Here is a 15162-nt window from a genome sequence, read left to right as displayed (position 1 = left end):
CATCATTTTAATATTAAACCTTGTTTAGCATGAAATAGAACACACATACGGAGAGAACGCTAACCACTCAAGCTGAGACATAGAGCACTGCCAGAGACCAGAACTCCTGTCTTCCAGCTCCTCCTCTTCTCATTAAAGGAAATCATTATCTTGATTTGCATGGTATTGTTTTTCTTACCTTTCTCTATATGTCTACCATGTATGTACTTGTTTTTTTTTTCACAATTTAGATTAGTTTTGCTTTTTTTTAACTTTATAAACTCAATTAGACGATGAATATAAATGCTTCTATGCCTTGCTTACATCTTAAAAAGATACTGCCAGGCAGTTGCATGTGACTGCAATCCTCCGATTTTCAAGGCCGTATAAAACTGTACGCACGAAGATAGCACAATTTTATTTCTCTGTTCAAGTACTGAACTGCCAAATTGTCTTCCAAAGTGGCTGAAGCATTTCGCTTTCCCATCAATGTGTCAGCGCTCCCACTTCAGAACATTTTTACCACTTGCACCTGTCTGTCTTTAAAATCACAGGCCTTGCAGTGGGGATGAAGTCTTGGGTCAGTGTGGTTTTGATGTGCATTTCCCTAATAATTAATGATACTGAACATCTTTGGTGTGGTAGGGGCCGTTGGTGTATCTCCTCTGGAGAAACAGCTTTTTAGTGAGGTCCACTGTCTTTTAATTACTGAGTTGTAGGACATCTTTGTATATTCTAGATACCAGGCCACTATCAAATATACAATTTGCAAATATTTTCCCCCATCCTGTGTCTTTTCACTTTTCACCTAAAGAGGTGTCAGTAGAAATACAAATGTTTTTAATTTTAATGAGTTCCAATTGTCAGTTTTTCTCATTCATGAACTGAGCTTTTGCTGTCATGTATTAGAATGCTGTATTCAACACCCCAAGTCACAAAAATTTTCCATTTTCTTCTACTAGTTTTAGGCTTTAACTCTTATAGTTGTGTCTATGATGCATTTTTGTTAATTTCTGAGTATGATAACAGATAGGATTCCAAATTCATTCTTTTTCCTGTGTATATCCAGTTGTCTTAACACCATTTGTTAAAAACACCGTTTCCGGGGCGCCTGGGTGGCTCAGTGGGTTAAAGCCTCTGCCTTTGGCTCGGGTCATGATCCCAGGGTCCTGGGATCCAGCCCCGCATCGGGCCCTCTGCTCAGTGGGGAGCCTGCTTCCCTTTCACTCTCTGCCTGCCTCTCTGCCTATTTGTGATCTCTGTCAAATAAACAATAAAAAACTCTTTAAAAACAAACAAACAAAACAAAACACTGTTTCTTCCCCACTGAATCATCTTGGCACCCCTGTTGAAAATCAGCTGGCCACATAAGGATTTATTTCTAGACTCTCAATTCTATCCCATTGAGATGGAATATCCTTATGCCAGTACCACTCTCGATTATACAGGCCAGTAGTAAGTTTTAAATTTCAAAGTGTGAGTCCTCCAATTTCTTCTATTTTATTAAAAATTGCTTTAGCTATTCTGGGTCCCTTGAATTTGCTTATGAATTTTTATTTTTTTAGATTTTATTTATTTGAGAGAGAGAGGGAGAGAGAGAGCACAAGTTGAGGGGGAGAGGCAGAGGGAGAAGCAGCAGACTCCCTGCTGAGCAGGGAGCCTGACATGGGCCCCAAGCCCAGGACTGGAGATCATGACCTGAGCCAAAAGTAAATGCTTAACGGACTGAGCCACCCAGGCGCTCCACCATATGAACTTTATGATCAGCTTGTTAATTTCTGCAAAGAAACCATCTTGGAACTTGATAAAGATGGCATGAAATCTAGAACAATTTGGGGAGTATTGCCATCTTAACAATACTACATTTTCTGATCCACAAACACAGAGTGTTTTTGTATTTATTTAGATCTTTAGTTTCTCTCAACAATGTTTTACAGTTTACAGTGTACAGGTCTTATGCTATTTTGTTAAATTTATTCCAAGTATTTTATTCTTTTTAATACTAACTTCACATGGAATTATTTTCTTTATTTCAGTTTGTGTTATTCATTGCTAATATATAGAAATATAGTTGATTTTTGTACTGGGATCCTGTATCCTGCTAAACCGATAAACTTATTAGTTTGTAATATATTTTAATGAATTTCTTCAGGTTTTATAAATACATGGTATCATCTGCAAATATAGTTTTACCTATTCCTTTTATTCCTTCTTACCTGACTGCTGTGGCTAGTACCTCCAATCCGATACTCACTAGAGGTGGCAATTATTTTCCTAAGTATTAAAAATATTTAAAATTTCATTTTATAATCTCTAGTTCTTTATATTCCCTCTTTGATGAGACACTGTTGTCATAACGCTTCTTAAATACTGTAAATATTGGCACCTGGGTGTCTCAGTTAAGTGTCTGCCTTCGACTCAGGTCATGATCACAGGGTCCTGGGATCGAGCCCCATGTTGGGCTCCCTGCTCAATGGGGAGTCTGCTTCTCCCTATCTCTGTCCCTCCACCTCACCCCCAATTTGTACGCTCTGTCTCTCTCTCAAATTAATAATATCTTAAAAAAAATTTAGATACGGTTTCCACTAGTACTTTAAACATATTTATAATAGCAGATTTAAAGTCATTGTCTACTAAGTCTAAATTCCAAGCCCTATCAGGGAAATTTTCTGTTGACAAAAATTTGTTTCTTTGTACATCACAAAAATTTCTTAGCATGTTTCTTTTTTTTTTTTTGTGGAAACTGGACATTTTAGGTAATATTTTAACAGTTCTGGTATCAGATCTGTCCCACACCCAAGGTTAATTAGGTTTCCGATTTTTGTTTTCTTGCTTCTAGTTATTGAATGGCTTTCCTGGCCTAATTATGTAGATTCTGTTTTCTCAGACATGTGTAGCCACTGAGGTTTTACTAGCTGTTTTTTTGTTTGTTTTTTGTTTTGTTTTGTTTCGTTTTTTACCTTTAAGTTCTTGATTTATTTTTTAAGTTTGACTTCCTGTAAGTCACCCATGAGTCAGAACAATTTTGTGGTCAATCAATGAGTCTAAAGGTTTCTTTAAATGTCTTGCCTAGAGTCAGCTGCCTAGAAGTCACCTGTAGAAGGGAATCTGTTGAAATAGTTACACCTTCAAACTTTAGTTGACGACACAGGATTGGATTTCACGTCCTGCTTGTGAGAGGCCTCAGGGTCAGCTCCACTGACTGGGGCCTTCTCCAATGCATGTGCACAGCCTCACAGAACCCCAGGAATCTGTCAGACGTTCTCAAGTTCCCGCTGGTCATCGAGTAGCATCCAGGATTTCCTTTTAAATTCTGAGGCAGCTCTTGTTGGCCACCACTGAAATCACAGCCTTAGGCAGTCTCAATGTTGCCTGGCATAGGGTTTGGGTTTTTTATTTGTTTTTTAGAGAGCCGAGCTGAGTCCAAATACCCACAACACCCAGGGAATAGAGATTTCCCAGGGAGCTTCAAGTTGGGACTAAGTGTTTATTGTACTCTCAGTGGGGTTCTAAAAGTCTGCTCTCCCTGATGGTAGCGGTGCCGCCTGCCTTTGCCAACAGTTCCAATGATGGAGCCCCCAGATGAAATGTCACAGGACCCACGGTCTTACCCAGGTTCAGCAGTCTCTCTTGTACAGAAGACTTCTACTAGTTTTTTCAGGCTTTTCTTAATTCCCAATGTTCTGAAATGGCTGAGCTTCCTTTTCTGTCTTCTTGTTGTTTTAGCAGGAGAGCGAGTTTAGGGAGATCTTCTCTCTGCCGTTCCTGAAGTCAATCACTATACAGGATTTTAATACTTTGAGACTCACTGAGACTTGTTTCACAGTCCAGCAAATGGCCTACTGTCCTCCATCCTGTACGTATTCTTGGAAAACATATCCATCCTGTGATGGCTGAATGTGGTGTTTTGCAGTCAGTTGGGTCATGTCATGTTGCTCTAATCTTCCATATATCTTATACTAATATTTTGGTCTGCTTATTCTACTAATGAGAATGGGGAGTTAAAATCTCCAAATATGAATATGGATTTGTCTATCTCTCCCTTTAGTTCTGTCAATTTTTAGCTCATGTATATTACAGCTATGAGATCAGACCTCCCTGCATCCTCGTACTTACAGTGTGCATCTTGTTCAGAGCATACGCTTGAGTCTTGTGTTGTTAACTGCCTTACAACCTTTTTTTTTTTTTTTAAGATTTTATTTATTTGACAGACAGAGAACACAATTAGGCAGAGAGGCAGGCAGAGAGAGAGGAAGGGAAGCAGAGAGCCTGATGAGCAGAGAGCCTGATGCAGGGCTGGATCCCAGGACCCTGGGATCATGACCTGAGCCGAGAGGCAGAGGCTTTAACCCACTGAGCCACCCAGGCACCCCAACCTTTGTCTTTTATAACCAGAGTGTATTTTCAGTTTTTTGTTGAAAACTGGATATTTTTAAAATATGCTTAACAACACCGGCAGATCTCTGCCTCTCTTCCCCCTCCCCCACAAACTGTTAAGTTTATGTGATACAGTTTTCAATCTAGTTGTTTCTCCTTTATGTCTTTTATCTTTTCTTAGATTCTTTTGGGGTTTTGTTGTTGTTGTTGTTGTTGTTTTTTAAATCATGCCTCCTATATTCATATTTTACTTACACCTTATTCATTATGTTCAGTTAGCCAACATTCAGTACATCATTAGTTTTTGATGTAGTGTTCAACAATTCATTAACGTTGCATGTAACACCCAGTACCTTTTTCTCTCATTCTTTTAATTGCCACTCTGGATACTACAATGTGCATCTGTGAAGTTTTACTTTCTTTCCAATTTATACTTTTTACTGCTTTTACAAGTTTAAATCCATTTCCCCCTCTTTCACCCTTTATATGCCATTGTTACCACATATTTGACTCCTTCATATATTATGTATGCTACAAGGAAGTTAATTGTGTTTTTTAATCAATATTCACCCAAATGTTCAGGCTTACTAGGGCTTTTCATTTGTTCCAGCCATTATATGCTGTAATCAGGGTCATTTTCCTCCTACCTAAGCTACTCCCTTTGCTGAATCTTAGTAGTACGGGTCTACCAGCAATAAATTCTATCAGCTTTTGTCTGTATGAAAAAATATTTCACTTTTATTTTTAAAAGATATTTCAAAGGGTAAAGAATTCCAAGTTGGCCTTCTTTGATTGTTTGTTTTTTCAATACTTTAAATATATCATTTTACTGTCTTTTGAGTTCATACCCGCTGTTGTAAAATCTGTCAATATTACTGTTGTTCCCTGGAAAATAACCTTTTCTATCTGGTTGCTTTTGAGATTTTTTCCTTGTTGTGTTATAATTCAGAGGCTTGGCTGAAATTCCAACCTGTGATTTTCCTTATCTTCTTAGGGTTCATGGAGTTTTAGGAATTTTTAATTCCTCTATTATTTTGGAAAATTATTCTGCCCTATTGTCTCTCTCCTTCTCTTTGGGACTTCATTTATACATATATTATACTGTTAATTTGGCCCAGTATGTCTCTTAAGTGTTGTTCTGTAACTTAGGCTCATATATGGTAAAGACTATTAACATCTTCTGTTATGTTAATAACTTCTTTATTTCTGATAACTTTCTCTCTTAGAAGTCTGCCTAGGCTGAAATTAATATAGCTTCACTGGCTTTCTTTTCATTAGGGTTAGCATGGTCTACTTTTCTCCATCCATTACTTTTAATCTTTATGTATATTTATTTTTAAAGTGGGTTTCTTTCCTCCTTTTTGGAGATCTGAGTTTCTAATCTGTATTACTCTTCTTCTCTTTAAACAATTTATTTTAATATTTATTTGTCAGGTTTACTGGCGACAAATTCCCTCAATTTTTGTCTGAGGAAGCCTTGCAAAGGGTACAGAATTCTAGGTTGGTGTTGTCCCCCCCCCTCCCCAATACTTAAAATGTCTCACTCTGTTTGAATGGTTTATGAAGGTAAGTTTAATATAATGATTACTTTTGTTCCTCTATAGGTAAGTTGCTTCCCCCCACCCCTCAGCTTAAGGATTTTTTATCTTTGATTTTCTGTAATTTGAAAACAATATACCAGGTATTGTTCTTTTGATATTTATCCTGTTTGGTGTTCCTCCATGAGCTTCCTGGATCTATAGTTTGGTGTCTGATATTAATTTGAGAAAACTCTCAGTCATTACTGTCTCAAAATATTTATTCTGTTCCTTCTTATTTTTCTGGTATTCCTTCTGTAGTTGTCCACAGTCCTTGGATATTCTGTTCGATTTTTCAGTCTTTGTTTTTCAGTTTTGAAGATTTCTGTTGACATATCCTCAAGCTCAGAGATTCTTTCTTCAGCTGTGTCCCGCCTGCTCATGAGCCCACTGAAGGCATTCTTTATTTCTGCTATAGTGTTTTTGATTGTAAGTATTCATTTTTGTTTTATTATTTTAGGATTTCCACCTCTCTGCTTACATTGCCCATCCATTCTTGCATATTATCTACTTAACCCAATAGAGCCCTTGCCATATTTATCATACTTAAGTTCCCACTCTGAAAATTCCAACATCCCTATCTGATTCTGATAGCTTGCTCTGTCCAAATTGTGTGTTTTTCACCTTTTGGTAGGCCTTGCAATTTTTTCTTGATAGCCAGACATGATGTACCAGGTAAAAGAAACTGCTGTAAATAGGCCTTTAGCAATGGTGTGAGGTGTGAGGGGAGAAGTGTTATACGTCCTGTGATTAGATCTCAAGTCTTTCAGTGAGACTGTGAGCCGGACTACGAACTTCACAAGGTTTCTCGGGTTGTTTTTTGGTTTGTGTGTTTTTGTTTTGTTTTGTTTTGCCTCTCCCTTTGGTGGGAGAATGACTAGAGCTAACTGAAGTTGAGTATTTCCCTTCTCGCAGGTTAGTTAGGCTCTGATAAATCCTCAGCCCATAAGGTTCTGGTTAACTAGTTTCTCCTGAGGGCAGCCTTGTTAAGAAGAGGAAAGTGCTCTGGTGTATTTAAGCATGGTTCCTTTTCCTTGCCCCCTGATGAAAGCATTTTCTCTGCTATTTCTTTCTTTCTTTTTTTTTTTTTTTTAAGATTTTATTTATTTGACAAAGAGAGAGATCACAAGTAGGCAGAGAGGCAGGCAGAGAGAGGGGGGGAAGCAGGCTCCCCGCAGAGCAGAGAACCTGATGAGGGCCTAGATCCCAGGACTCTGAGATCATGACCTGAGTCAAATGCAAAGGCTTAACCCACTGAGCCACCCAGGTGCCCCTCCGCTATTTCTGAGGAAATCTGTCAAGCTCCCAGAGGTGAATCTCACAAACTTGGGGGGTGGGGAGCTCCTTATATGACTGGGTCTCCCTGGGGTTTCTAATTCTCAGAGTTATCCTCCAGCAATTTGCCAACTACGGTTCAGGCTTCCCTACCCCAGCACTGATTCTAGGCAGTGGCTCCAAGTTTCCCCTTGTGCATCTCTGCTCCAGTAAGTCATTACTTCCTGTATTTGCCTGTGGCTCCATTCTTAGTGGGACCAGTTGCCCTGTGTCCTCATCTCTCTCACAGATCCTAGAAGAGTTGATTTTTTAGTCTGTTCAGCTTTTTACTTGTTATGACAGAATGATGGCTTCTGAGCTCCTTAAACATGCAGAACCAGAAGCCATAGTATTATCTATATTTTTTCCCCCTCTCTTTGTTTCAGTTTGGATATTTTCTATTTTTCTGTCTTTAAGTTCACTACCCTTTTCTGTCATGTCCAATCTGTTCTTAAACCACCCTAGAAGCTTTTAATTTAATCAACCGCATTTCTCAGTTCTAGTTCTTTTCTATGTGTTCCAGTTCTATGTTAAAAGTATCCAACCATTTTTGTCCATCTCCCCTTCTATTTCTTTTAAAACATCATTATTTTAAAGACTTTGTTAAATCTAACATCAATATTGTACATAGGTCTCCTTCTAGTGTAGACTTTTCTTATCAATAACACGTTCCTGCCTCTTCATGTTTTACTGTTTTTTTGCTGTATGCCAAACACTACATATAAAAGAATTTTGTAACTGTATATATATTCCATTGCCCCTTAACACCAGACATAATGTACTTTAAAAGTAGGTATCAGTGTTGTTCTGTTATTGCTATGTTGTATTTGTATCTTTCATCTAAAATATTTTGAAGTGTTCTATAATCTTTTGAATTAAAGAAAATTCCTTAATTAGTAGGGGTGGTGAAATGGGTGAAGCAAGTCAAAAGGAACAAATTTATAGTTATAAAATAAATCAGGGGGATGTAATGTACAGCGTGATGACTACAGTTAATAATACTGGACTATATATTTGAAAAGTACTAATAGAGCAGATCTTAGTTATCACAGGAAAAAAAAAACTGTGACTATGTATGGTGACAGAGGTTAACTAGACTCACTGGAGTGATCATTTGGCAATACACACAAATATCAAATTACTGTTGTACACCAAAACTAATATACTGTTATATGTCAATTATACCTTAAATAAATAAGTAAATACCTGGGAAAAATTCTATTAGAATGACTTACTAGGATATCATTAGGTTTTTTCCACTCTCACAGCAAGATTTTTTTTTCTCTCTCTGGAACTGCCACACTGCAAAAGAATACACTTACCATAGAATTTTCCCTTGTTCTGAATATGTGAATCTGGATCTTCAACTTGGTTAAGTAGTTGTGTATTTTATTCCTGAATCCCTAGTGCCTAACCAAATGCCTGGTACATAGTGGATCTTCATAAAGTGTTATGAAAGAATGAGCACAAATGGTCAACTAACAGTCAATCCAAATCACTTAGTCATGTTAATTTACGATGCATAAAATGGTATTCAAAATTAGCTCTAAATGTATAATGAAAAAATTGTGCACTACCATACACTTTGAGACCTCCCCCATTTAAATCATAAAGAATGGTTTCTTACCAGCTCTTCTTAGACCTATATGGTGAGTTAGGGATACAGAAGATGACCTTTGCTTCGGGATTGCCAGTAGATTTGAACTAAAAGGCCCATTTAGATAGGATCCTTGACTAAAAGGGAAAGATAACAGATTAAGAATTTTAAAGCCATGGGAAATTTCCTCTTTTTTTATTCATGATCTTCAGTTCAACTAGGAAACATCTGCTTATACAATCAGAGTTTAGACATCTATCTAGTGCTTAAAGCCTAAAGCAGGGGCCAGAAATGCTTTCTGTAAAGAACCAAGTAGTAGAAACTTTCAGCTTTGCACTTATTCGACCCTGTCATTGTAGCATAAAAGCAGTCACAAAAGACTAATAAACAAATAAATATGATTGTGTTTCAATGTAATTTCATTAAAACAAACAAATAGTAATGGACCACATTAGGCCCAAAAGCTGTAATTTGCTGAACACTGGTACAAAGCAGGTTATCAATACCACCTGGAGGACTTCTTAGAACACAGATTGCTAGTTCCACCCCCAGGATTTCTGGTTCAGTAGGTCTGGGGCAGGGCCAGTAATCTGCCTTTCTAATAAGTTCTTAGGTGATGCTAACATTGGGGGGTCCAGGGACCTCACTGAGAATCACTGGCCTAATACATACAGTTTTCACTATTTCCTGCTCCCTCTCTTCACAACTATTGATTATCCATTAACTACCGCCATTTCCTATAACTGAAATATTTCTTGTAGGTTTTAGAGCTCTTACGAAGAAATTAAACACAGGTAGGCAATCACACACTACAGCAATGTGATACGTAAAATGCTATTTAAGATTATATATTTGGAAGATTTCCAGGACCAAGCATGTAGCAAGTATACCATAAATTTTACCTTTTCTTCAATATTCACTAGGCTTTTTTCCTCTATCAACTCCTCATGTGGAGTTTGCCACTTTGCCACAGGCTCAAGGACAAATCCAGATTCTCTACTTTTCACTATTTTTTAGTGGAAGCTAATATCTCAATAAGCTCTTCTCCAACTGCTTCATCTTTTCTGTTCTTTCATACCCCATGACTCAAGGAAGGCCTATTTTCTCTGTGACCTAAAAGGTTTTTGTTCATGTCTCTATTACATTTACACATAGCGTATTATAATTTCACTGCTTATGATCATTTTCCCTCGTTATTTTGTCATTTTCTTTGGGGCTTTAATACATCTCTCTAAATTCCTGGTGGAAATAGCACGGTGCCTGATAGAGATGTTCAACAGATACTTGTAGAATAAGCGAATGATCTTCTCTTTAGGTTCCTGGTCTCAATTTCCTACAGAACAAATGATTTTTGCTCCCCAAATTTGGGCGAGTGGGCTCTTTTTCTTTCATTAACTGTTGCTTTGAGGGTCTCCTTGGACATTTTTCTAGAAATGTGGTTTGTTCTATAATCCTACGGGAGCAAAAAATTCTGTATTACAAAAAGAGAAGGCATGTAAAACCAGTTAGCAACCCTTAAAACTTCCTTCTTGACACTAACAAAAACTGTAACAGCAGCACTATTTCTAGTATCTATTATGTACCATTCATTGTTTTAGGTAGTTTACATACTTTTATCTTTTTTAGTGTATTTAACAGGTAAGGCTTCAAGAGGCTAAGTGATGTCTCTTCTTTCACATAGCTAAAATTCAACCTCTAATTTCTTTTCACTCTAACAGGAGAAAGCATTTATTTCTACCTGTTTTTAAAAGGCCTTGCCCGCACCTTCCACGAAACAATTCTGATTCTAGCTCTGTGTTTCTCAATCTGTATAATTAGAGATTTAGAGGTAGGGACTTTTTTTTTTTTTTTTTTTTGGTATCAGGGTAGAATTTACTGATTCATCAGTTGCATGTAACACCCAGTGCTCCCCTAATGCCCATCACCCAGTTGCCCCATCCCCTCATCCACCTTCCCTCCAAGAGGTAAGAAGTTTTCAATTAGCCATAATCATGCCTTGGATAAACCTCATTGGCTACGATGCTGCCACTACGCAAAGCTTGAGGTAAGAACTTTTAACATCTAACTTTTAGAGTCTATCGTATTTTTTTTCTCAAGCCAATAGTAATGATAATTTGATGATGTCACAAAAAGAGGCAATATGCAAATAATACCACCCAATAAACTCACGTCTCTGCTCAAGCTCAATCATTCTTTGTATCAGAGTACTCCCTGCTCATATGTGAAGTGGGGGAAGACTAGGAAGGCACAGCAAGAATACCACTCAGGGGTATACTCAAACATAAATCTGTGTACTCTTAGTTTACTCCCTGATTAATATTCAAAACAGGGAAAGGATTTCTCCTTTTCAAAACAAACCCACTGCATTGCTCCACAGTCTCCTACTTTGATTCAAGCTTTTCTAATAATTAAGTATACTATATATTCAGTTAGCGGTTGAGAATTGAGAGGTACAGGTCAAATTACAGGTTTTCAGTTGAGTTGTAGAATTGTCTCATTAATTCCTGGCCTACAAAGATAGATGTACACTCTAATGAGATTATATAAAACAACACTGAAGAAGGCAGAGGACAAAAAGGACAGGAATCTCAAGGTTTATTAATAGTTCGTAAGAGAATGACTGAATCATTACAAGAGACTGTCAAAAGTTATGGTCACAGAGTTAAGCCATGTGTTAAGAGTCTGACTTTTAGACAACCAACACAAATGACCTTGATAAGGTTTCGATCATCTTGTGTGGTTGTGGGCATGTGCGAGAAGCTGTACAAACATGTTGGCTATCTGATGCCTAGATTCACAGAGCTATTCTCTCGAGAAACTGAGTGAGATGACACCATTAGCCCTCTTGAATCTTGGCAGTACAAACAGGGTCCAGGCACTGGTATCAATCTCTAGTAAATTATGAGACACAGAATTGAGAAGCTGGTTCCCTAGAACATTATTTAGGGAACTTAGTTCCTACCAAATTTTTAGACTGAATTACAGAGCAGTTATAGAGATGAAGGATGAACTGAGGAACAGGTTAAAGGCAAGTCTCTTCAGTGTAGGGGTGAAAAGCCTACACAGGTGAAAGCCTAGGCAGTTTTGGAAAATGATGACTTGCCTATTTTTCCCCAGGGAAAGTCTGTTCCAAGGAAGTGAGCTTTGAGCTCTAAATACGTGCTCTGTTTGTCCACAGGGAGGGATGGGTCCCAGCAGTCAGTCCCAGGATACAAGTTTAGCCATTTTTTAACCATAGCTACTAACCCTGAAAATTCAGAGATGGGTAATTCAATTGTCAGCTAACCCAAGAAAGCATTATCCCACATTTCCTGGAACTTCTTCACCAGAGAACCTTCATCTGAAACGTCCGCAAAGAGCATCCAGTATCATAATCTAATATGGACACCATACTCCCTGCAGGACATTTGTTCAGCAGCTGTTTATCCTCAAAGATCCATTTTAATGCAATCAGACTCATCACAATCATCAAGTAGGCCTCAGAAGAGCATTAATGACTAACACAGGGTAGAAAGTGAAAGTGCTATAAAGAGGCAAAGAAAAGGTGTTAAGGAGATTCAGAGGTGAAACAGATCACTTCTCCTTGGAAACCAAGGGAGGAGGAAAGCAGGGTGTTAGTCTTAAAGTGAGAAGACCCGGAGAAAGAACAACTATGATGGCGGCGGTGGGGGGGGGGGGTCAGGGAATTGGGGGGCGACGAGACTCATAGAAGCAGATAAATAGAGGGAACAGCAAATAGTTACACTTGACTGGAGTTTCAGATAAATAGGGAAAGACTGGTGTATTTTGGTGTTGTAAAGTAATGGCCCTCTTTATTAAAATTTCAAATTCTGTACGAGATGAATAGTGATTAAACTCTTCAGGTGGGTAATACAGTGGCTGTTCAAATAGTGTAACTCTTCTTCCTGTGGTTTTTCTTGCTTTAGATTCCTTTTATCTTAGCTATCATAAGATTTCTAACACTTGGCTTTTTTTCTCCAGACAAAGCTTGAAGAAAAGCAAGATTAAATCCTATATCACTCCTCACTCAAACAAGGTGGGCTGGAAACTATAATTCAGCTTAATTTTCAAATGAGTTCAACTAAAAACAAAATTATCAGAAAAAGTTCAAGGAAGGGTTTAACTCATGTCACTGCTGTTTTCACCTAGAGAGCTTTCCAAGTCATTTTTTCTGTTCTCATTCTTTGCAAGACTGCTCATGTCTTCTAGTTTGTTTAATCATTCCAAGTAAGGGTGCAGCTTTGTCAGGAGGGAGTAACAGGGTTTCAGCTCCCAGGCCAGGAATTTAGGTAATATTCTAGAGGCACTGGTAAAGGGTCCAAAAACTTGTTGACTAGAAACACTGTGTAATCAAGGTTTTGTTTAAGGAAGATTTGTGGTGGAAGGGTAGGAGAAGGATCAGGTGGTGAAGGATATGAGAAATGGAGAGGCCAATGGAGAGGAAAGTCACCCAAGTGAGGAGTAAAGAAAGCATGAAACAGTGTCAGCAAAGTGATAAAGGAGAAAAGGGAGCAGAGAGGAAACGAGGCGTAGACACAGACCTGACAACTGGTACCTATAGGATAAGATACCAGGACACAAGGTAACACCAAGTTTTCAAGCTAAATCCATTTTTTTAAGCAACCACAAAACTAAAGGGTAGCACCAATGTGACAGAAAATAAGGGCAGAAAAACAGTAACATGAAAAAGCGCCTGGAGGGATGAGAAATTTAGTTTCAGTCAGAGCTTCAGGGACTGAGAGGTTCACTACTGGAACCTGTTGAAAACACAGTCAGGATTATTTAAATCACAGTCAGAGAAGCTATCCTCAGAATCCAGGGCTGCCTTCAAATCAAGACGCAAAAATGCAGGACATGTGACCTCCGTTTTGGGATACTCTGATAAAGTCAAGATGAATGCCTCATGATTCCAGATTTGCAAGTCTCTCTGGTTAAAACTACTAAAGCCTAAAGGTTCCTGCACCAGACACTACCATACATGAAAGATCTGCAGCTGTGCTGTCTAATACGGTTGCCATACAGGTCTATATGACAGTCATATATGGCCCTTTGTATTTTAGTTAAATTAATTAAATCAAATTTAAATTTGGTTCCTTAAACATACCAGACACACTTCAAGTCATCAATAGTCACATGTAGCGAGGGGCTACCATACTGGACAGTGCAGATAGAAAACATTCCCATCGTCACGGAAATTTCTATTGGACAGCACTGATCTAGAAACTTGAGTTTCAAAAGGAATAGTGGTTGTAAATGCTTCATACACTCCTTATCCAAAGTACACTTAGAAACTTATTACTGAGAAGCTACAGCTTCTAAAAGAATTACTTCTAGCCTTACCTCTTTCAAGGAGATGTTGCATAATACCATGAATTACTTTATTCTCCAAGTTTCTAAATCTTTTGAAGCATATGACTTTGTTTTAATGAGAGCTAACTAATTATATCAAATCTGCACACAATTTACTTTTAAATGAACATTCCTCAGAGTTAATTTTCTTTGGACCATGGTTCTATTTTAACATCAATCATCTTAAACCAGCAGGATAAAAGTGACCTTTACTCACTGTATCAAGTGTTTCTTTAACTTCAAGTGTACTGCTTTTACATCAGTGTGATTTTTGAAAGATTAAAAAGCAACCGTTTTCATCATTCTTTTTTAAACCAAACAGTATTCTCAAGATGATACTTCCTATGGTTAAGAAATACATCATATTTTCAGTTCCTATCATTGCTGACTTCCCCATATCCTGCTTCCATTAAAAACAAAAAACCAAAAAGCCCCCCAAAACCCAAAACTGCCATGTTTAGGATCTCGGCAAGCTCTGCATTCCTGGGACTATACTTTTTATACATCAATCTGTTCCTATTTTATATACCATTTCACTCAATTTTTCTTTTATTAAAAAAAGGTGTTCATCTACTTGAATATATTATAAAAAATTCAAATTAAAAAAATCACACAAGACTCTGGAACATTAAAATTATTTGATCCTATTTCCTATATAAACCTTAATACAACTTTTAACAGACAAATCCATATGATCCAATCCTGCCATCTGCTGTTTCAAATGTGCAACTACACAGCTCGAGCTCACGAAGTACACACGTGCCCAGTAACAACAGTGGCTTAACAGAAAGTTTAAACTACTTCCAAGTCTGTTAACATAGTCAGATGAGTGACAAAGAGAAGTTCGTAACTCACACAGGAGATCACTATGTTTCCTGGCTATTAAAAAACAAAGCACTGAATCCTTTGTGATGAGGGTATATGGGTATATTTACATTCAGAAAATTTCAGGCCCTGCATTTTCCCAGT

General features: G+C 37.8%; 1 protein-coding gene and 1 pseudogene across 2 annotated transcripts in view; both read right to left on the bottom strand.

Moving 5' to 3' along the window:
• Positions 1–15162, bottom strand: part of PDE3B (phosphodiesterase 3B) — a 182608-nt gene that overhangs the window by 35329 nt on the left and 132117 nt on the right. For both annotated transcript variants that reach the window (XM_047690782.1, XM_047690781.1), the window contains exon 5: positions 8875–8981. In XM_047690782.1, the coding sequence (XP_047546738.1) occupies positions 8875–8981 (107 nt within the window). The remainder of the gene's footprint in view (positions 1–8874; positions 8982–15162) is intronic.
• LOC125080198 (uncharacterized) lies at positions 10801–10884 on the bottom strand (annotated as a pseudogene).

This window comes from Lutra lutra, chromosome 10 (genome assembly GCF_902655055.1).
Source record: "Lutra lutra chromosome 10, mLutLut1.2, whole genome shotgun sequence".
NCBI classification, from domain to species: Eukaryota; Metazoa; Chordata; class Mammalia; order Carnivora; family Mustelidae; genus Lutra; species Lutra lutra.
The sequence above is the reverse complement of the archived record's forward strand: the minus strand, read 5'-3'. Positions and strand labels throughout refer to the sequence as shown.